The following is a 23,388-nucleotide window of genomic DNA, read 5'->3' on the forward strand; positions in this document are numbered from 1 at the left end:
AAGAGGAGTGAGGTGCATAACATGAGAGTGTTGGATAGTACTAGAGAAGGAAGTAGTATCATATTAGATAGGAGCAGACTAAGAAGAACTACGAGGAATACAAAGATAGGTTTAGAATGCATGTATGCATACACACAAAGGGTGGTGAATAAGGTCGGTGAGGTACAAGCACAAGTAGCTATGTGCAAATATGATGTAGCAGAAACAGCGAAAACATGGCTTAAAAATGGTGAGGACTGGGAACCTAACATTCAAGGATACAAAAAGAACCCGACCTGACCCAAGTCTCTTCAATTTTCCCCAGAGCCCGACTCAACCCAACCCTTCCTCGACTTACCTTCCGACTGTGAAGCTCCACGAAGCTGCAGAGTGTGTGTGATGATGTCAATAGAGACGTCAGTCGCACACTGTGCAGACTCAGTCTCCCTGGTTGACGTCCCGGACTCCTAGCTCAGGAAAGTTTTTTTTTTACTTTCAATACTTATTGGCAGAGCACTTACCATGTGTCCGGCCCAAACTGAGCCCGAAAGCCGGACTCGGAAGAGGGGCCCGACCCGACCCGAACCAGACAAACTAATTTACATACCTAATTTAATGAGGGTCCTGTTGCCTCCTTGATCGCTGCACCACTCTTCATTTGGGCGGCCGACAATGCCCTGCCTTCGAATCCCTGTTCGGGGGAACTTGGAGCGACACCTGTGGGGAGGGGGGAGGAGGATTGTTTCTGTGTTTGTTTGGGGGGGGGGGGGGGGGAAGAGGGGGAGGAGGGAGTGACAGTGCTGCGGATTGGTCGGGGGTGGGGAGTGATGGGAATGGGTAAAAGGGCAAAGGTGCCGAATTTTTAGGTGTGGGAGGGGTATGGGGAGGTCAAATTCTTAAACAAATTCCAGGGTTGGGAAAAGGGCAGGAATGTTTTGAAATGCCATTGGAGGGTGGGAAAATGAATTTAATGGTAACAATTCTTTTTTTGGTCATTGAACTGGCCTGGCCCTTTAATTTTATAATCTCCATTAAGGGCTGTAAGCCCTTTAAGAATAGCGCTGGACGCCGTTGCCTTAGACGGCTCACCCGGGCCCTCCACGTGATTGCGGGGGGGGGCAAGCGCCACGGCCATGCAAATGAGCCGCCATGTTTGAAATCACAATGGCTCCGTGATGCAGTGCCCATGCGAGCAGGGCGCCTTTTTTTTTTTAACGCCTTAAAGTCCAGCCCAGTAAGTTGAGAGGGGAAGTGAAGAGGAAGATAAAACTGACAAAGAGAATATGAGAATAGAAATGGCAGTTAACATAAGAGAACCCAAAAATCTTCCACCATGTAAATAGTAGATGGGTAATAAGAGGTGAAGCGGGGCCTATTAGTGACAAAGAGGGTGATATATGCTTAGAGGCACAGGACAAGGCTAGAATACTTAATGAGTACTTTGCATCAGAGTTTACTCAGGAAGAGGATGCTGACAAAATATCGGTAGAAGCGGAGATTGCACAGGCAGCGGACGGGATGAAAACGGATAGGCAGGATATGCTGAAAATGCTGGCTATCCTTAGAGTGGATAAGTTGCCTGGTCCGGATGGTTTGCATCCCAGGCTGCAAAAGGGAGGAGGGGTGGAGATGGTGGAAGGGCTTGCCATAATCTTCACTAGATACCAGGGAGATGCCAGAGGACTAAACAGCAGCAAATGCGACACTCTTATTCAAGAAAGGCTGTTCAAGACCATCCTAGCAACTTTAGGGTGGTCAGTTTAACAGTGGTGGGTACGGTTTTACAAACATTGATCAGGGGATTTTAAAAAAAATCAACAGGCACTTGGAGAGTTTTCAGTAAATTAAGGAAAGCCAACACGGATTTGTAAAAGGCTAATCGTGCTTGGCTAACTGAATTAAAATATTTTATAAAGTAACAGAGAAGGTTGATGAAGGGAACACAATCGAAGTTGTCTATATAGATTTGAAGAAAGCGTTTGACAAGGTACCGCATAAAAGACTGGCTAACAAAATTGAGACTCACGCAATAGGAGGGTCTGTATCAAATTGGATTACAAACATTTGGCTTCAGGGCAGAAAACAGTACGTCTTGGTAAATTTTTTTTATTCGTTCATGGGATATGGGCGTCGCTGACAAGGACAGCATTTATTGCCCATCCCGAATTGCCCTCGAGAAGGTGGTGGTGAGCTGCTTTCTTGAACCACTGCAGTCCATGGGGGTAGGTACACCCACACTGCTGTTCGGAAGAGAGTTCCAGGATTTTGACCCAGCGACAGTGAAGGAACGGTGATATAGTTCCAAGTCAGGAACTACTCCAGCAGTTACTCCAGTAACAGGCTACTCCAGTTCAATTTAACCCGCAGAATGCGGATAGTGGGGATTCAGTGATCATAATGCCAATGAATGTCAAGGGGAGATAGTTAGATTCTCTCTTGTTGGAGATGGTCACTGCCTGGCATGTGTGGCACGAATGTTACTTACCACTTACCAGCCCAAGCCTGGATATTCAAGCCAGGTCTTGCTGCATTTCTACACAGACTGCTTCAGTATCTCAGGAGTCGCGAATGGTGCTGAACATTGAGCAATCAGCGAACATCCCAACTTCTGACCTTATGACTGAAGGAAGGTCATTGATGAAGCAGCTGACGATGGTTGTGCTGAGGACACTACCCTGAGGAATAGAATTCCTGCAGTAATGTCCTGGAGCTGAGATGATCGACCTCCAACAACCACGATCATCTTTCTTTGCGCTAGGTGCGACTCAAATCAGCAGAGAGTTTTGCCCAACTCCCATTGACTCCAGTTTTGCTAAGGTTCCTTGATGCCATACTCGGTCAAATGCTGCCTTGATGTCAGGGCAGTCACACTCACCTCACCTTGAGTTTAGCTCTTTTGCCCATGTTCGAACCAAGGTTGTAATGAGGTCAAGAGCTGAGTGGCCCTGGCGGAACCCAAACTGAGCATCACTGAGCAGGTTATTTGCTAGCCTATCTATGTTCTGTTGCACTCGATTGGTATCATCCTCACTGTCTGCCACACTCCAAGTTTGGCATTAACAAATTTTGAAATGTTACACTATTCCAATCTCCAAGTCATTTATATAAACCAAAAAAGCAGTGGTTCTAGCATTGACCCATGAACACTACTATCGTTTGATAGCACTGTCAATGACAACTTCCATCACTTAACTGATTGTGTGTAGACTGGTCTTTTTCAAACTGGAGGAGAGTAGACAGTAGTGTTCATGGGTCAATGCTAGAACCACTGCTTTTTTGATTTATATAAATGACTTGGAGATTGGAATAGTGTAACATTTCAAAATTTGTTAATGCCAAACTTGGAGTGTGGCAGACAGTGAGGATGATACCAATCGAGTGCAACAGAACATAGATAGGCTAGCAAAATAAGCAGACAAGTAGCAGATGGAATTTAATCCAGAGAAGTGTGAGGTGTTGCATTTTGGCAGAAAGCAGCAGGAGAGGCAATATATAGTGAATGGCACAGTTCTAAACAGCGTGCAAAGACAAAGGGACCTGGGGATTCATATGCATAGATCTCTGAAGGCAGCAGAGAGGAATTAGCAAAGCATTTGGGATATTGGGCTTCACAGAGATATTAAGTACAAAAGCAGGGAAGTTAATCTCTGGTTAGGCTACAACTGGAGTATTGGGTCCAGTTCTGGTCACCACACTTTAGGAAGGAAGAGAGTATCCTTGAAAGGGTGCAGAGGAGTTTTACCAGAATGGTTCCAGGGATGAGGTGAGGTTGGAGAAGCTTGGGTTGTTTGTCTGAGAGCAAAGGAGATTGAGGGGCATTTGACAGAGGTGTACAAAAGTACGACAGGTTGGGATAGGGAAGACAAAGAAAAGCTGTTCCTATTAGCTGATAGTACTATGGGACGCAGATTTAAGGTTTTTGGCAAGAAATGCAGAGGGAAATGTGTGGAAGAAATTTTTTTTTAAATATGCAAGTGGTAATAATGACTCGCTGCCTACTAGGGTGGTGGAAGCAGAGACAATGAATGATTTCAAAAGGAAACTGGATGGGCACTTGAGGGAAATAAAATTGCAGGGTGACAGGGATAGAGCAGTGGAAATGGGACTGACTGGATTTCTCTACAGAGAACTGGCTGAATGGCTTCCTTTGGTAGCATAAACACTCTATGCTGTCGAACAGAATACGAACTTAAGTGGCAGGAACCGTGATTTGGCACTGGATGGTGATCTGAAACAGGGAAATTATTTGCCAAATATTGCCACGGAACAAATTTTATCTTATTGTGCAAGTACATATCCCTGTCATATATGGCTGCTGGCCAGACTGTTCGACTCACTGTCTTGATGATGGGGCAGTGCCACCATCTTGGGTACTGCTTGTGTGGAGTTTGCAAGTTCTCCCTGTGTCTGCGTGGGTTTCATCTGGGTGCTCCGGTTTCCTCCCACAGCCAAAAGACTTGCAGGTTGATAGGTAAATTGGCCGTTATAAATTTCCCCTAGTATAGGTAGGTGGTAGGGAAATATAGGGACAGGTGAGGATGTGATAGGAATATGGGATTAGTGTAGGATTAGTATAAATGGGTGGTTAATGGTCGGCACAGACTTGGTGGGCCGAAGGGCCTGTTTCAGTGCTCTATCTCTAAATCTAAAAAACTTCTCCAAGGATGAAGTTAATCACCAGCATTCCAATGTGAATTATACACCTTCTATTCCCCTCGACTTCAAAAACAGTAAAACCTGTAATTTTCTTCGCTTTGGAGAGTCTGCTCTAAGGATTGAAAAGTATTATTTCTTCACTTTTGAAGCCAAAGAGCATGATCTTACTGTCCCAAGAAAATTAGCCATTTGAATTAAAGGCAATACACAGAAAACAAAGACTTGAAGCAAGGATTATCATCCATGCATCTGACAAGGTCCGAACACGCTGTTACCAAGTATAAAATACAACCGCCCCAGGTAAGTAGACCAGTATTTGGGAATCAATACAATTTTTTTTCTTCAAGGCCTTTGCCAGTTCTGTTGAACCTAGGTGTAATGGTACCCCATCCTCATGCACAAAATAAACCACAACATCCTCTAGGTCACCTTACAGCCCTGCCAGTTATTCCTTTGAGGTGCTGCTGACATTACTTGAAAGTTTCCAGCACTGTACCAGCTTGCCTCCCAAAGAGACATCTCTCAAAGAGAATCTACAAGAGGTATTACTTTGGGCCAATAAGCAGTGTCTCCAATCCCAGGCTGCCCAATGGACCACTTTCCTCCCAAAATCACATGTACATACTATTCCAGTAACATGTTAACATCATAGTCAGCAATATACAGGACAGGTATATTTAGCAATGATACAATTGGCACCATCTGTTGGTGAAGCTGAGGATCAGTCTTACTCTCTCCTCACTGGCTGGTCCAAAGTGCAGGCAGACTTCACACACATTAGCCAACATACTGAAAACAACAAAACTGTATAAACCTGAAGCGTGAATTCTCCCAGAAACTTTTCAATAGCCAACTCCCAGATAGCATACCCAGAACAACTTGTAGGCGTCAATGTTGACATCAAAACTATGGAACACAGTCACAGGACGATATGGGTGAGGAAACAAAAAAAGTGCAACTAAAAAAAATGACAACTAAACTGAGCAATAAAGTAAAAAGGAATGGAAAAACAAACTAGTTTTAAGATTTTTTTTTTTCTTTTAAGTTTGGTGATGAGAGCAAAAGGAGCATGTGTGTAACCAGAACAATATGAAGTAGTTTGGCAAAATATTAAGACGGGATAGTGCCCAATGATTTCCTCCATTTGGATGAAGAATCTTTTTAGATTAGAACATTACAGCACAGTACAGGCCCTTCGGCCCTCGATGTTGCGCCAACCATCTGACCTACACTATTCCATTTTCATCCATATGTCTATCCAATGACCACTTAAATGCCCTTAAAGTTGGCGAGTCCACTACTGTTGCAGGCAGGGCGTTCCACGCCCCTACTACTCTCTGCGTAAAGAAACTACCTCTGACATCTGTCCTATATCTTTCACCCCTCAACTTAAAGCTTTGTCCCCTAGTGTTTGCCATCATCATCCGAGGAAAAAGACTCTCACTATCCACCCTATCTAACCCTCTGATTATCTTGTATGTCTCTATTAAGTCACCTCTCCTCCTCCTTCTCTCCAACGAAAACAACCCCAAGTCCCTCAGCCTTTCCTCGTAAGACCTTCCTTCCATACCAGGCAACATCCTAGTAAATCTCCTCTGCACCCTTTCCAAAGCTTCCACATCCTTCCTATAATGCGGTGACCAGAACTGCACGCAATACTCCAGGTGCGGCCTCACCAGAGTTTTGTACAGCTGCAGCATGATCTCGTGGCTCCGAAACTCGATCCCCCTACTAATAAAAGCTAACACACCATATGCCTTCTTAACAGCCCTATTAACCTGGGTAGCAACTTTCAGGGATTTATGTACCTGGACACCAAGATCTCTCTGCTCATCTACACTACCAAGAATCTTTCCATTAGCCCAGTACTCTGCATTGCTGTTACTCCTTCCAAAGTGAATCACCTCACACTTCTCCGCATGAAACTCCATTTGCCATCTCACAGCCCAGCTCTGCAGCCTATCTATGTCCCTCTGTACCCTACAACACCCTTCGACACTATCCACAACTCCACCGACCTTCGTGTCATCCGCAAATTTACTAACCCACCCTTCTACACCCTCATCCAGGTCATTTATAAAAATGACAAACAGCAGTGGCCCCAAAACAGAACCTTGCGGTACACCACTAGTAACTAAACTCCAGGATGAACATTTGCATCAACCACCACCCTCTGTCTTCTTTCAGCTAGCCAATTTCTGATCCAAAGCTCTAAATCACCTTCAACCCCATACTTCCGTATTTTCTGCAATAGCCTACCGTGGGGAACCTTATCAAACGCCTTACTGAAATCCATATAGACCACATCCACAGCTTTACCCTCATCCACCTGTTTGGTCACCTTCTCGAAAAACTCAATAAGGTTTGTGAGGCACGACCTACCTTTCACAAAACCGTGCTGACTATCTCTAATGAACTTATTCTTTTCAAGATGATTATAAATCCTATCTCTTATAACCTTTTCCAACATTTTACCCACAACCGAAGTAAGGCTCACAGGTCTATAATTACCAGGGCTGTCTCTACTCCCCTTCTTGAACAAGGGGACAACATTTGCTATCCTCCAGTCTTCCGGCACTGCTCCTGTCGACAATGACGACATAAAGATCAACAACAACGGCTCTGCAATCTCCTCCCTGGCTTCCCAGAGAATCCTAGGATAAATCCCATCTGGCCCAGGGGACTTATCTATTTTCACACTTTCCAAAATTGCTAACACCTCCTCCTTGTGAACCTCAATCCCATCTAGCCTAGTAGGCTGTATCTCAGTAATCTCCTCGGCAACATTTTCTTTCTCTACTGTAAATACTGACGAAAAATATTCATTTAACGCTTCCCCTATCTCCTCTGATTCCGCACACAACTTCCCACTACTATCTTTGATTGGCCCTGTTCTAACTCTGATCATTCTTTTATTCCTGATATACCTATAGAAAGCCTTAGGGTTTTCTTTGATCCTATCCGCCGCAGCACAGGAGACCATTCCGACCATTGTGCCTGTGCCAGCTCCCCTATTCTTTCCCTCTATGCTGGCAAAGTTTTGCTTTTTTAAACACATACCAAAGTCACTACTGAATCTGCTTCAGTCACTAGTGTATTCCAGACCCTTACTCACCACACAAAAAAAAAAAAAAAAAAAAAAAATCGCATCTCCCCTCTGATTCTTCCGTTCTTTTGCCAATTTTGCCTCTGGTTACCAGCCCAACTAACAGTGGGAACAAATTACTTAACAAAACTCTCAATTTTGAATACCTCCATTAAATTCACCCCTTAACCTTCCCTGCTCTAAGGAGAACAATCCCAGCTTCACCAGTCTCTAACTGAAGTGCTTCATCCCTGCCATCTCTCTGATAAACCTCCTCTTTGCTCCCTCTAAGGTCTTGACATCCTTCTTCAAAGATGATCTATTTGTTTTAATGCAGGAATTGCACAAAGTAGTAAAATTTCATCTTAAAAATAGAAGTCACCACAACAAAGAACAAAGAACAGTACAGCACAGGAACAGACCATTCAGCACTCCAAGCCTGCGCCGATCTTGATGCCTGCCGAAACGAACACCTTCCGCACTTCCGGAGCCCATATCCCTCTATTCCCTTCCTATTCATATATTTGTCAAGATGTCTCTTAAACGTCGCTATCGTATCTGCTTCCACCACCTCCCCTGGCAGCAAGTTCCAGGCACTCACCACCCTCTGTGCAAAAAACTTGCCTCGCACATCCCCTCTAAACTTTGCCCCTCGCACCTTAAACCTACGTCCCCTAGCAACTGACTCTTCCACCCTGGGAAAAAGCTTCTGACTATACACTCTGTCCATGCCGCTCATAATTTTGTAAACCTCTATTATGTCGCCCCTCCACCTCCGTCATTCCAGTGAAAACAATCAGTTTTTCCAACCTCTCCTCATAGCTAATGCCCTCCAGACCAAGCAACATCCTGGTAAACCTCCTCTGTACCCTCTCCAAAGCCTCAACGTCCTTCTGGTGGTGTGGCAACCAGAATTGCACGCAATATTCTAAGTGTGGCCTAACTAAGGTTCTGTACAGCTGCAACATGACTTGCCAATTTTTATACTCTATGCCCCGACCGATGAAGGCAAGCATGCCGTATGCCTTCTTGACTACCTTTGTCCACCTGCATTGCCACTTTCAGTGACCTGTGGACCTGTACACCCAGATCTCTCTGCCTGTCAATACTCCTAAGGGTTCTGCCATTTACTGTGTACCTCCCACCTGCATTAGACCTTCCAAAATGCATTACCTCACATTTGTCCGGATTAAATTCCATCTGCCATTTCTCCGCCCAAGTCTCCAACCGATCTATATCCTGCTGTATCCTCTGTCAATCCTCATCATTATCTGCAACTCGACCAACCTTTGTGTCGTCCGCAAACTTACTAATCAGACCAGCTACATTTTCCTCCAAATCATTTATATATACTACAAACAGCAAAGGTCCCAGCACTGATCCCTGCGGAACACCACGAGTCACATCCCTCCATTCAGAAAAACACCCATCCACTGATACCCTCTGTCTTCTATGACTGAGCCAGTTCTGTATCCATCTTGCCAGCTCACCTCTGATCCCGTGTGACTTCACCTTTTGCACCAGTCTGCCATGCGGGACAAAGAAGAACAAAGAACAAAGAAAATTACAGCACAGGAACAGGCCCTTCGGCCCTCCAAGCCTACGCCGATCCAGATCCTCTATCTAAACATGTCGCCTATTTTCTTAGGGTCTGTATCTCTTTGCTTCCTGCCCATTCATGTATCTGTCTAGATACATCTTAAAAGACCTTGTCAAAGGCTTTACTAAAGTCCAAATAGACAACATCCACTGTCCTTCCCTCATCAATCATCTTCGTCACTTCCTCAAAAAACTCAATCAAATTAGTAAGACACGACCTTCCCTTCACAAAACCATGCTGTCTCTCGCTAATACGTTCGTTTGTTTCCAAATGGGAGTAAATCCTGTCCCGAAGAATCCTCTCCAATAGTTTCCCTACCACTGACGTAAGGCTCACCGGCCTATAATTTCCTGGATTATCCTTGCTACCCTTCTTAAACAAAGGAACAACATTGGCTATTCTCCAGTCCTCTGGGACCTCACCTGCAGCCAATGAGGATGCAAAGATTTCTGTCAAGGTCCCAGCAATTTCTTCCCTTGCCTCCCTCAGTACTCTAGGGTAGATCCCATCGGGCCCTGGGGACTTATCTACCTTAATGCTTTGCAAGACACCCAATACCTCCTCCTTTTTGATAATGAGATGACTGAGACTATCTGCACTCCCTTCCCTAGGCTCATCATCCACCAAGTCCTTCTCTTTTGCGAATACTGATGCAAAATACTCATTTAGCACCTCGCCCATTTCCTCTGGCTCCACACATAAATTCCCTTCTCTGTCCTTGAGTGGACCAACCCTTTCCCTGGCTACCCTCTTGCTCTTTATATACGTATAAAAAGCCTTGGGATTTTCCTTAATCTGTTTGCCAATGACTTTTCATGACCCCTTTTAGCCCTCCTAACTCCTTGCTCAAGTTCCTTCCTATTGTCTTTATATTCCTCAAGTGATTCGTCTGTTCCCAGCCTTCCAGCCCTTACAAATGCTTCCTTTTTCTTTTTGACTAGGCTCACGATATCACGCGTTATCCAAGCTTCCTGAAACTTGCCAAACTTGTCTTTCTTCCTCACAGGAACATGCTGGTCCTGGATTCTAATCAGCTGATGTTTGAAAGACTCCCACATGTCAGATGTTGATTTACCCTCAAACAACCGCCCCCAATCTAAATTCTTCAGTTCCTGCCTAATATTGTTATAATTAGCCTTCCCCCAATTTAGCACCTTCACCCGAGAACTACTCTTATTCTTATCCACAAGTACCTTAAAACTTATGGAATTATGGTCACTGCTCCCAAAATGCTCCCCCACTGAAACTTCGACCACCTGGCCGGGCTCATTCCTCAATACCAGGTCCAGAATGGCCCCATCTGTAGTTGGACTATCTACATACTGTTTCAAGAAGCCCTCCTGGATGCTCCTCACAAATTCTGCTCCATCCAAGTACCTAGCACTAAGTGAGTCCCAGTCAATATTGGGGAAGTTAAAATCACCCACCACTACAACCTAGTTACCTTTCCATCTTTCCAAAATCTGTCTACATATCTGCTCCTCTACCTCCTGCTGGCTGTTGGGAGGCCTGTAGTGAACCCCCAACATCGTGACTGCACCCTTCCTATTCCTGAGCTCCACCCATATTGCCTCGCTGCATGACCTCTCTGAGGTGTCCTCCCGCAGTACAGCTGTGATATTCTCCTTAACCAGTAATGCAACTCCCCCACCCCTTTTAAATCCCCCTCTATCCCTCCTGAAGCCTGGAGCATTTAGCTGCCAATCCTGCCCTTCCCTCAACCAATCATATTTCCAAGTACTAATCCAATTTCTAAGTTCATCTGCCTTACCTGTTATACTTCTCGCATTGAAACAAATGCACTTCAGACCACCAGTCCCGCTGTGCTCAGCAACATCTCCCTGCCTGCTCTTCCGCTTAGTCCTACTGGCCTTATTTACTATGTCCTCCTCATTTACTTCACTAGCTGTCCTACTGCTCTGGTTCCCACCCCCCTGCCACACTAGTTTAATCCCTCCCGAGTGACGCTAGCAAGCCTCGCAGCCAGGATATTAGTGCCCTTCCAGTTTAGATGCATCTTCCTATTTCTAGCCTCACTGGCACGTGGCACAGGGAGTAATCCAGAGATTACAACCCTAGAGGTCCTGTTTTTTTTTTTTTAAAAACTTACTGCCTAACTCCCTAAACTCCCCCTGCAGGACCTCATCACTCTTCCTGCCTATGTCATTGGTACCGATGTGTACCACAACCTCTGGCTGTTCACCCTCCCCCTTCAGAATGCCCTCTGTCCGTTCAGACACAAGTTGGTACCAATGACTAAGATGATATTTTGCACGATCAAAACAAAATAGTTTTGAAATGTAGTTACTTGAAGTTTGAGACAGACAGCAACACACATACAGCTTAGTGCTGCTGAGGCCTAAGAGGAATAGGGAAATACGATGTTGGAGAAACCCGTTCAGTCCCTGCAAAACTCGATATGTTATGCTTTCTCATCTACGCAGCATATCTTTCCAATGTAACATTAGAGCAATAACTAAATCAGAAAATTCTGCTGAAATTCACGTTTCAATATTTTCTTCATTTGAAGTCAAAACAGAAAATGAACTTCATTTAGGGAAATACCATTCTATAGGTGCAAAGAAATGGCATAAATGGGTTTACGGTCCATTTGCTTACCACTTCAAGCTGTATTTATAATTACGAGGCTGAGACAATTCAGGCAGCAGTACTACTCCACAGTGGGACCAGTAAATGATATTACTGGTCAGAAGTAAACTAACAATAAAAGGACTGAAGAATGGTGCTGGTGTGTGCAGTACAAATTACTGCTCGTGGCACAATACAGACCATATTTAACATTAGCCTGTTGCTGGTACTAGGATACTATTTCTTGAAATTTGTACCATAGAAGTAACCAAAACATCCGTTACTGAAGCACATGCAATGGGTTCCTAAAAAAAAATCAGCTTTCCCCCAATGACTAATGTAATGTAGAATGTAAAATCAAACAATGTAGACCAAACATTTCCCAGGATTGAACCCTGATCTGCGAATAAGGTGGATTCCAGGTATCCCTATATTTAGAGAGCCAGGTAGCAGCAAGTGGGCGCACATGACAAATTAAATGTCTTTCAGAAGCAGTTGCAGAAAGACAAGACAAAAGCCAAGACAAGCAAGCAGGCACACAAAGAACAGGCTACCACTGTAAAATATTCCACAGATGTATCAGCACAGTACAAATAGCATGGGTGCCTCTATAACACACGCACCAATTTAAGAGCAGGACAGGGCATCAAGTATAAGCCTGTATCAAGATTCATTGCCCAGTACAATAGTCACACAATAGAAGGAATACAGAGCACCATTGTGCCAAAAGCATGGAATCCATTTGTGGGTCGACTGAAGCAACCATGTATGTCAAAATCCCGTTTGCCCATCCAGGGAAGAGGAGGACAAGTCAAATCAACACCATCAGGACCAGTCAGTTCATCGATAACCTAAATACAGTAATACTGAGCCCTTGAATCTGCAGTGTGTTGCGATGTTAACCTTGGTTGCACACAAGTATTCTCAATATTAGAAAAGTGAGCATAAACTCCACCATGTGAAAAACACAAAAGGCAAGTCTATTCTAAAAATAAGTTATTAGTGCAAACATGGCTGAAAAGTTCACATTGATTATTGAGTTAGGATTTTTTTGAAACCCAACAGACAGAATTTGACAACTGGGAGAATAGGTAGCCCCACCCAAACAATAACAAAACATCCACTGCTTTACACAGTGCTTTTCTTAGCTTTTATCATAAAAATTATCACTTACAATTTCTCCCCTTCCAATTTAGTCTATCTCTTCCATTTGACCCACGTTTGGAGATTGCATCAGACTACCCTGTACTCAGAAAGCATGATTTGACTGACTGACGTGAATTACCAGCTAGAAATGCTTGGTTAGCTTACACAGGCTCTTAACCACAATCAGATGTTCAAGTGAACATTTTCAAAAAGCTCCCAAATGTCTCGACAAAAAGCCCCTACTGTCATTTTAGACGTCGGCACATACAGGACAGCTTGCAGGCCCACTTTCAAAAGGAACTCGGGGTCTTCTGAGCTCGTAGGCCAATTTAACAATTTAGGCAGAACTGGAACCTAACGGAGACAACAGGCACTTTACTTTGTGCTAGTAGCTTAGACGGAACAGCCACATTCTCCAAAATTTACGGGAAAAATAATCAAAGGCATTAAAACGCAAAACTATCATAAATGATGTTCAGGAGCTCAGTTAGTTCAGAGGCAGCAGCACCACAATGTCCAAACAAAGCTGGCAGTATGATTAAAAGGATATCAGATTGCGCCTGTACAACACCATTTCAAAAAGGCACCCGATGCTTCACAAAGTGGGAGCAGAACCCAAACAGGAAAAAAAAAAGAGCGCTAGGGGTAGTGATCAAACGAAGGACCAAAGAAGCAAGTTTTAAGGAGACTTTTGAAGGCTATGAAAGATGCAAGGGGGAGGAGAGGATTGAGAATAGAATTGTAAAGTGGAGGGGAGGGAGGGCAGACGTACAGCAAGAATGAAGATTTTTAAGGAAAAGCAAAAGGAGAAATCAAATAAAACTTGAGGAAAAGAGAAACAAAACAAACTTAAGATATGTTGGGCACTTAATTACACCTGACCAAAAATTCTAGTTGACAACACCAGGGGAACAAGCAACACAATGCTACAGTTTAACTACAGCAAACTGAAGCAACCCACCAGAACCTTAGAACAGTTTTAGTTTTGGAAAGCTATCAGACACTGCAGCATTAAAAAAAAAATACTGCAGGGCTCCACAACTTTCAGCAAAATTTGACAAACTGCATGATTAAGGGAAGCCGACTTGTTAACATGATGTAATTCATACAAATGCTGTTGACAACAAAAAAAGGTATTTAAAGCGCGACGGGGAGGTTCATTGCAGGAACTCTCAAAAATGCGATCTTTAACTTTGCCGATCTCTATATTCGATCCCCTTTGTTCCTGCCAACTGCAAAAAAAACCCTAGGGGCAAGCAAATGAAAGTCAGCACTGTGAGTGCAGAAAACAAGCACATTTCTGAGGTTGACATTCACTGCAGAAACCTGAACGTCTTCATAGAACATAGATGCCCAATGAAGCCAGGAAGAAAAATGCCCAGTAGGTACAGGATTCCTAAACTCCAACCACAATGTGCAAAATGCATGGACACAGCAGCTTTAATTGCTTTTTAAATAAAATTGGGAAATCAAGATGAAGTTGCCATGATCCACAATACAGGACACCTCCAAGATTGAGAGAACAATAGAGAAATAAATGTTTACTCATGAATGTGGTCAGATGGTAAAACAATCATGTACAATTGAAATATGAAGGTTCAAGTGTGTGGGAAAATTGTTTTTAAAATGATAAATGAGAAACATCAAGATTCACAATACCAGTTTTCAACAATCTATCATTTCCAACTGGTCTCAAGACACCTGCGGCAGTATAGCAGAGATCTTGGAGCAATCCAAAACAAAATGGGCCTTTAAAAAAAAAAGTTTCAGTATTAGTTTAAAGGAAATGATAGTTAAGGAGGTGTGGCAAATCAATCCAGGCTGAATTAAAAATGTATTCTTAAAATGAAAATCTAAAGTGGTCCATTTACTGAGAACCTCTGCAAGAGTTGCATGTGCAGCAAATCTAGATATTCAGATTCCATAGTGCACATACCTACCCAGGGTTACTGATGGAGAGAGAGAGAGGCAGAGAGTATAAATGCCCCCAGACCAGCAATAAACAATATTCCCCAAAACATGCCGGACTCAGCAGCTCTCCCCTCATATCCTCTAATCACCACACGATACATCAAGTACACTACAAAGACAGGAACTCCTACATGGTGTTCAAAGAGAAAACATTCTTGCTAAGTACTGACTTTAACACTCACTCACAACTCAAGGGGCTCTTCATGAATAACATTCTAAATGTGATCCAGGGAGCGGATCCGATACAAGTTGAAAAAGTAGTATTGGCATACAAAGTTAACTTTTATAACATCTGTATCATTAGTTGTGTGCTGAAAACATAGGTTGGAGTTTTCTGCTTGTATTTTTGTCAGCTTATAATTTTCCTGTCCATCAAATGAAATGGGTGGGTGGGGGGTCTACGGGTGGGAGAAATCATAGACCAGCAAGTGCACAAGCAGATCATAGCTGTGTTGTTCATGTTGTCTACAAATTTGGACATTGTTTCACTCAAGAACTTGCTTTAATTTTAACCAGAGGAAATTAATAAAAAAAAACATTTGTAAAATGAGGTGCTGGATGGGTAGACAAACAAGGACAAAAGATTCAAGAATTGGAGAGTGCAACATGTATTCGTACAAAAAAAGCTATTGGGTATTGTTTTGTCTGTTTTTCAGCTCACCAGAACTTAAAAAAAAAAAGCCTACATTTAGTTACTGAAGGAGAATGCTTTAGTAGTCAGTCACTGTGCCACCCAGAAAACTAGATCAGACTTGCGGCTCTGAAAGTGCACGCCCCACAATCTTCAATGCAGCAGCCAAAGAACTGTTTGGAGATGGAGGGAGATTTTTGGGTCTGTAAATAAACACTCTTGCAAATATGACACAGGCCTGGGAAACCCCTGAAAATACAGGCACTGTGTCCTGATTTCTAAAAGACAAATGTTAACTACCGAAAAGAACGGTATCTTCACAGGAATTCTTTTTTAGTTTTAAGCAACAGGAACATGACAGTAGGTCAACAAACATTGAAATTTATAGCAATCCAACAACCTCACAAACTCTTTCAGATCTCCTCGTAAACTGTCAAAGGTCTGGGGAGCCTCAGCTGTACTGGATGAGCAGGGCAACATTGTGGTCGATCTGGTTGTTACCAAAATTTGAATAGTGCCAAGCACAGACATCACTTTCTTCATCAAATATCTATTCAATCCCCTCTAATTTATTGACACTACCTGCAAATGGCAGGTGTCCCAGACATATGGTTATTTCAGTATCATGTAGTGGTCTCCAAACAAACAAAACTCTATCCATCATAGGTTGGGTATGCTGTGGCGAGTAACTTGCCCTGTCACAGCGTCATGCTGATAGTGTCGAGGCTAATCTGGGTAATTTTGCAGGGACAATCGTGGAGGCTCTATCCATCATAGGTTGGGTATGCTGTGGCGAGTAACTTGTCTCCTGACTCCCCAAAGTCTGTCCACCATCTACAAGGCACAAATCAGCAGTGTAATGGAAAACTCTTCAATTGCCTAGATTAGTACAGCTTCAACAACACTCAAGGAGCTCAACACCATCCAGGGCAAAGCAGCCCGCTTGATTGGTGCCCCATCCAACACCTTAAACATCAACTCCCTCCATCACCAGTGCGCCATGGCTACAGTGTGTACCATCTACAGGATGCACTGCAACAACTCGCTAAGACGTCTATCACAGCACCTCCAAAACCTGCAACCTCTACCGCCTAGAAGGACAAGGGAAACAGATGCATTGGAACACCACCACCTCCATGTCCCATTCCAACTCGCACACCAACCTAACTTGGAAATATATCACTGTTCCTTCAGTATTGCTGGGTCAAAATCCTGGAACGGTCTACCTAATACTACTAAGGGAGTACCTTCACTACAAGGGCTGCAGATGTTTAAGCAGACTATCGCTTTCTCAAGGGCAATTGGCAATAAATGCTGGCCCTGCCAGCGACACCCACATCCCAGGAACGAATAGAAGAATATGAAGAGTGCAATGTTGTGTCTTGGAATGGATGTTTGTTGGATCTGCTGGCTCTGAAACACATTCAAGTGTTACTACTTCCTTGGCATCACTCTCCAACCAAGTGTTAGTTAAAACATTTAATTTTAGTGTAGAACTGACAAGACAGCTAGTTCTCCCTTTAAACACTAAAATGGTTAAAAATGAAACTTAAAATAAACAGTTCAGACAGTAAACGGGACCACCTGGGAACTCATAATATAATACGTCCGGTGATAAACTAAAGGGGTCGGAAACTAAATCCTCAAGATGGCCTCACACCACTTACTGAAATATGAAGCACTCTAAGCTTAAGGACTTGGCTGTTAATTTAACTACTTCACTCCTGAATTACACCAGGCATTTTGTGCTGTGAACACTAAACTACTACTTTGTGACATAAAACTGGACAACAAGCAGAAATTAGATTTCTGTACTTGAATCCATCCAAATCTGGGATAATGAGCCAAAATTTGAAAACAATTTTGCCACCTCAAAGTTTACTGTATTGATTACAGTGGTCCCATTTAAGCCTATCTTGGATTTGCAAAGAAAGAGCTGTATCAGGATGGTTGAAATCGCCGTTCAGCTATCTCTGCTGCTTACCATCCCCGCCCCCATTCCTCTTCCAAAGCCAAACCTCCCATCAGGCATCCCTTCCTTAGTCCTGATTCCGTGTCTTTCTTTAAGGTCTGTGTGTCCCCCTCCTGTCTTCCGAACTCAACTGTCAACAAGATCCACCTCCTGCTCTACTAATCCCAATGCCACTGAACTGCCCACCACCCAACCTTTCCTCTTGTGCCTCATGCTAGCTGATTTGGAAACAGTTAGCTCTCCTCAGGTACTGACTAACTTCTTTTCAAAACTACCGTCATCATCATCCTCCACAAAAATCCCATCCTTGACCCTCTGGCCTTGTAAGCTAGTTCCCTCAGCAACAACCTCTCTTTCCTCTCCAAAGTCTCTTAATGTGGTTGTCACCTCCCAAATCAATCTCTATTTTTTGAGTCTTAACAAATTTCTACGCTGCCACAGCCCTGAATCAGAACTAATCAAAGTCATAGATTACACCTTCAGTGAATGTGGTGCTGTTCCCCCTGCTAATCCTCTGACGGGGTCAACCACACCATCCTCCTCCTTCAATATCTCTCCTTCGTTTTACAGCTCGGTGGGATGTCCCTTGCTTGGTTGCATCTTCCCTACCCAATGATAGACAAAGCATCTCCAGCAACAGCTTCTCTTACTGCACTGTTACCTCTGGAGTTTCCCCAAGGATCTACCCTTGTACCTTTCCTCTTCCTCTCCTAAATAATGCCCCTTTTTAATCACCAATCTACCTGTTGCAGATACATCCATCCAAGAACAAACAAGGAAGAACAGTACAGCACAGGAACAGGCCATTCAGCCCTCTGAGCCTGCGCCGATCTTGATGCCTGCCTAAACTAAAACCTTCTACACTTCCGGGGACCGTACCCCTCTATTCCCATCCTATTCATGTATTTGTCAAGATGCTTCTTAAACGTCTCTATGGTACCTGCTTCCACCACCTCCACCGGCAGCAAGTTCCAGGCACTCACCACCCTCTGTGTAAAGAACTTGCCTCGCACATCCCCTCTAAACTTTGCCCCTCTCGCCTTAAACCTATGTCCCCGAGTAACTGACTCTTCCACCCTGGGAAAAAGCTTCTGACTATCCACTCTGTCCATGCCGCTCATTACTTTGTAAACCTCTATCATGTCACCCCTCCACCGCCATCGTTCCAGTGAAAACAATCAGAGTTTATCCAACCTCTCCTCATAGCTAATGCCCTCCAGACCAGGCAACATCCTGGTAAACCTCCTCTGTACCCTCTCCAAAGCCTCCACATCCTTCTGGTAGTGTGGCGACCAGAATTGTACGCAATATTCTAAGTGTGGCCTAACTAAAATTCTGTACAGCTGCAGCATGACTTGCCAATTTTTATACACTATGCCCCGACCGATGAAGGCAAGCATGCCGTATGCCTTCTTGACTACCTTATCCACCTGCGTTGCCACTTTCAGTGACCTGTGGATCTCTCTGCCTGTCAATACTCCTAAGGGTTCTGCCATTTACTGTATACCACCCACCTGCATTAGACCTTTCAAAATGCATTACCTCACATTTATCCGGATTAAACTCCATCTGCCATTTCTCCGCCCGTCTCCAACCGATCTATATCCTGCTGTATCCTCTGACAATCCTCATCACTATCCACAACTCCACCAACCTTTGTGTCGTCCACAAACTTACTAATCAGACCAGCTACATTTTCCTCCAAATCATTTTTATATACTACAAACAGCAAAGGTCCCAGCACTGATCCCTGTGGAACACCACTAGTCACATCCCTCCATTCAGAAAAGCACCCTTCCACTGCTACCCTCTGTCTTCTATGACAGAGCCAGTTCTGTATCCATCTTGCCAGCTCACCTCTGATCCCGTGTGACTTCACCTTTTGTACCAGTCTGCCATGAGGGACCTTGTCAAAGACTTTACTGAAGTCCATGTAGATAATATCCACGGCCCTTCCTTCATCAATCATCTTTGTCACTTCCTCAAAAAACTCAATCAAATTAGTGAGACACGACCTCCCCTTCACAAAACCATGCTGCCTCTCGCTAATAAGTTTGTTTGTTTCCAAATGGGAGTAAATCCTGTCCCGAAGAATCCTCTCCATTAATTTCCCTACCACTGACATAAGGCTCACCGGCCTATAATTTCCTGGATTATCCTTGCTACCCTTCTTAAACAAAGGAACAAAATTGGCTATTCTCCAGTTCTCTGGGACCTCACTCATAGCCAATGAGGATGCAAAGATTTCTGTCAAGACCCCAGCAATTTCTTCCCTTGCCTCCCTTAGAATCCATGACAGTATTCACAGGACCACCACACAATCAATTGAAATTTTCAAGAGAGTTCCTTAAAGTTCTATTAAGCTATCAAGGGATATGGAGCAAATGTGGGCAAAGCGGAGTTGAGATACTGATTGGATATAATCTATTTCAATGGCAGCACGTGCTTGAGGGGTTGAATGGCCTATTTCTGTCCCCACGTTTACTTCCCATGTTTCACCTATCATTTCTGTTCTTTCTGATGGTCATTGGCTCCAATTTTAAATCTCATCCTCATGATTAAATCCCTCATGGCCTCACCCCACCCAATCAACTCAAGCCCCATAACCCTCTACACTCCTCTTTCCACTCGGAAAAAAAAAATTGTTGGATTGTCAGTCAAGCTAATTATTACTGCCCGTTCTCAGTGATTCTATTTTCTAGTATCAACAGATCGATCCAAATACACCAAGTAGATTGCAGAAACAACTTACATTTTTTCAATACTCTGACCATAAATAGCAGTAACAAAATTAAAAACATAATTACCATTTCTTTAGGACAGAAATATAGTAGGGCAATACCAGCCTGAAAACTGCATAACAGCCAGTGGAAAGAAAATCTAGTACAAGTCCACCAGCTGCAACAGGCCTTCTCTGTTATGATATGTGGCTAGGCAACCTACAATAGGTCTGGGGCTAGATTTCTGAAAGTAGCATCACACTGGTCCCAAGTGTTAAACATAATGAAGGGAGATTAGGTAACATTTAATCTTTGAGTGTCATTTGATGACTATAATGAGATTCTGAATGAAAACCAATGACCTACCTGAATACTTTTCTCACAGTCAGTTTGGTGATGCAGTGATAGCTCACTCTCCAGTACAAATCTCTTGCCACACTTATCACAGATCTGCATGCGGCTGTGTGTGACGTTCATGTGTTTCTCTAGGTACCAGCGGTTATTGAAGACCCGGGGGCATTTTTTGCAGGGAAAGTTCTGTTTCTCTTCGATTTTCACCTTCTGATTTGAGCCATCAGAATCCTTCTTTCGCTTTCTGCCTCGAGTACTCACTTCCTGTTTGGCCTGTCTCCGTGACCTGCTGGGAGCTGCAGGAGTCGAGCCTTTGGAGGCAGTTGAGGCTCTTGCTGTTCTTCGTGTTGTTTGCCCACTTTCAGTCTTGACTTCTGGAGTATCAGGATTATCACCTTCGTTTACATCATCTTCACTCTCTTCAACTTCCTCCTCCTCTTCATCACTAACATCTTCTTCATCCTCCTCTTCATCCCCAATATCAGCATCGTCATCGTCATCATCGTCCTCCTCATCATCATCATCGTCATCCTCTTCGTCATCGTCCTCGTCGTCCTCAGGACACCTGCCTAATACAGCTGTGGCCTCTGAAGGTGAAGACATGCCCTCAGCCCCTTTAGAAACATTCAGAGTCTGGTTGTTAAGGTTAACCTCTACAATGATCTGCTCCCTGTTGTATGAGCCCCTACTATCCGAATCATCATCCAACTGCTCAGCATCTCCCTCAATCTTGCACACCGTTTGGCTATCGTTCTCCTCCTTATAATATTGCTGTTTTGGATGCATTGGCGAGGGCTGTTTCCCAGTGTTGTCCTCCACACGCACGGAGTATGGATTGTTTCCCTCTCTAGCATAAATTTTGGGATGTGAATCCACCTCCTGCTTGATCTCACGGTAAAACTGAGAGCCAAGGGGATTGCTGCGGCCTTCTTGTTTCGACATATCGCTAGCCACCGTGGTCAAGTTTAAGGACCGGCTATCTATTAATTCTTGACAAGAAGTGGCAATATCATTCATCTGCAGAACTGCAGCAGCATTTAGCACATCCTGCACATTGCAGGCATTTACCAGCAGCTTTGAAGTGTAGATAAAGTTAAGGATTTGCTGAAACCCTTGCGATGTCAGAGCTTCCAGCGAAAGTTCGACACGTTGGAGCTGCTTGTTTTGCGTGAAGAGGGAGTGAAAGAATTGGCTGTAGGCTGCGAGCACTCCTTTGTGAGCAGGAAACGTGTTCTTCTGGCGCACCAATACGATGTCTACATCACACAGGTCTGGCTGAAACAGGCGCTGCTCATTCAGTCTGTCCATCAAACAAGTAAAGTGGAGGGCAACATCCTCCACCAGAGAATACTCAGTGGAAGGGTAGTCAGTGGTCTTTTCAACTATCAGCTGAAAGAAAAGGGAAAACAAAAAGCAGATCAAAACTTTGCATAGATTTAAAGTTTTTTTTTGAGCTGGGTCGACCAAGCCAGTTCATCCAGTTTCACTGTGATCATGGAATAAAAATGAAGTTGTAGTTGCAACCAAATGGCACTCAGCAAGCTTCCACAAACAGCAATGTAATAATGAACAGATAGTCTGCTTTTCTGATTTTGATTGAGGGATAAATATTGGCCAGGATATCAGGGATAAGTCCCCTGCTCTTCTTAGAGATCGTGCTATGGAATCTTTTACATGCACCCGAGGAGCAGATGGGGCATCTGAAAGACGGCACCTCTAACAGTGCAGCACTCCCTCAGTACTGCACAAGACTGAGCTTATTGATAGGACTTGAACCTACAATCTTCTGGCTCGGAGGAGAGAGCTACCAACTGAGCTCCGGGTAAAATCATTATGCGATTACGTTCACTTTCAGAGTGCAGACAGAATATATTTATTTACAAATTAACAGAAAATTGAAGCACAGTATAGTGAAATACTATGGAGAGCGTGCAAATATATGGTCACCACACTTTAGGAAGGATGTGAGGGTCCTCGAGAAGGTGCAAAGGATTTTACCAGAATGATTGCAGGGATGGGGGATTTTAGTTACATGGTTAGGTTAGAAAAACTGGGGTGATTCTCCTTAGGAGAAGGGAGATTTGACAGCAGTGTACAAGATTGTGACAGGCTTATGCAAGTTGGACAAGGAAAACTTGCTCCCATTAACTAACAGTACAAGGACAAAGGACACTGAGTGAAGGTTTTGGGAAGGGATGCAAGGGGAATGTGAGGAAGAACTTTTTTTTTTTTAAAAACACACAGCAGGACCAGGAACTCACTGTCTACAAGGGTGGTGGATGCAGAGACAATGACTTCAAAAAGGAAATTGGATGACCACTTGAGGAATTGAGCAGGAGAGTGAGCCTGAATAAACAGCTCAGTGGAGAGCCGGCATGGACCTGATGGGTCTTCTGCGCCGTAAATGACTATAATCTGCAAGTGTAACCAGGAAAGCCTATAATGGGTTACTCTTAATAAGGATTTTTGAAAAAATATTTTTTCTATTGTGGGGAACAGAAGCAAATTCTTGGTTACTGGCCAGATAAATCAAAAGCTTTATCTCTGTGTACTTCTTGTAGCATCATCTCAGAGTTAGGCCATTTGCCGAGTCGAACAGAAATCATAAGAATTGCAAAAAGTCCCTGCTATTGTCTACCTAATTTCTGTGAAGGCAGATTTCAAGGAAAGCTTAGCAATATTTGGATT

General features: G+C 43.8%; 1 protein-coding gene across 3 annotated transcripts in view; it reads right to left on the bottom strand.

The window, feature by feature from the left end:
• LOC137350646 (zinc finger and BTB domain-containing protein 47-like) overlaps positions 1-23,388 on the bottom strand; it is a 298,101-nt gene that overhangs the window by 128,334 nt on the left and 146,379 nt on the right. For all 3 annotated transcript variants that reach the window (XM_068015458.1, XM_068015450.1, XM_068015441.1), the window contains exon 2: positions 20,716-22,089. In XM_068015458.1, the coding sequence (XP_067871559.1) occupies positions 20,716-22,008 (1,293 nt within the window). In that variant the 5' untranslated portion in view covers positions 22,009-22,089. The remainder of the gene's footprint in view (positions 1-20,715; positions 22,090-23,388) is intronic.

This window comes from Heterodontus francisci, chromosome 2 (genome assembly GCF_036365525.1).
Source record: "Heterodontus francisci isolate sHetFra1 chromosome 2, sHetFra1.hap1, whole genome shotgun sequence".
In the NCBI taxonomy this organism is placed as follows: domain Eukaryota; kingdom Metazoa; phylum Chordata; class Chondrichthyes; order Heterodontiformes; family Heterodontidae; genus Heterodontus; species Heterodontus francisci.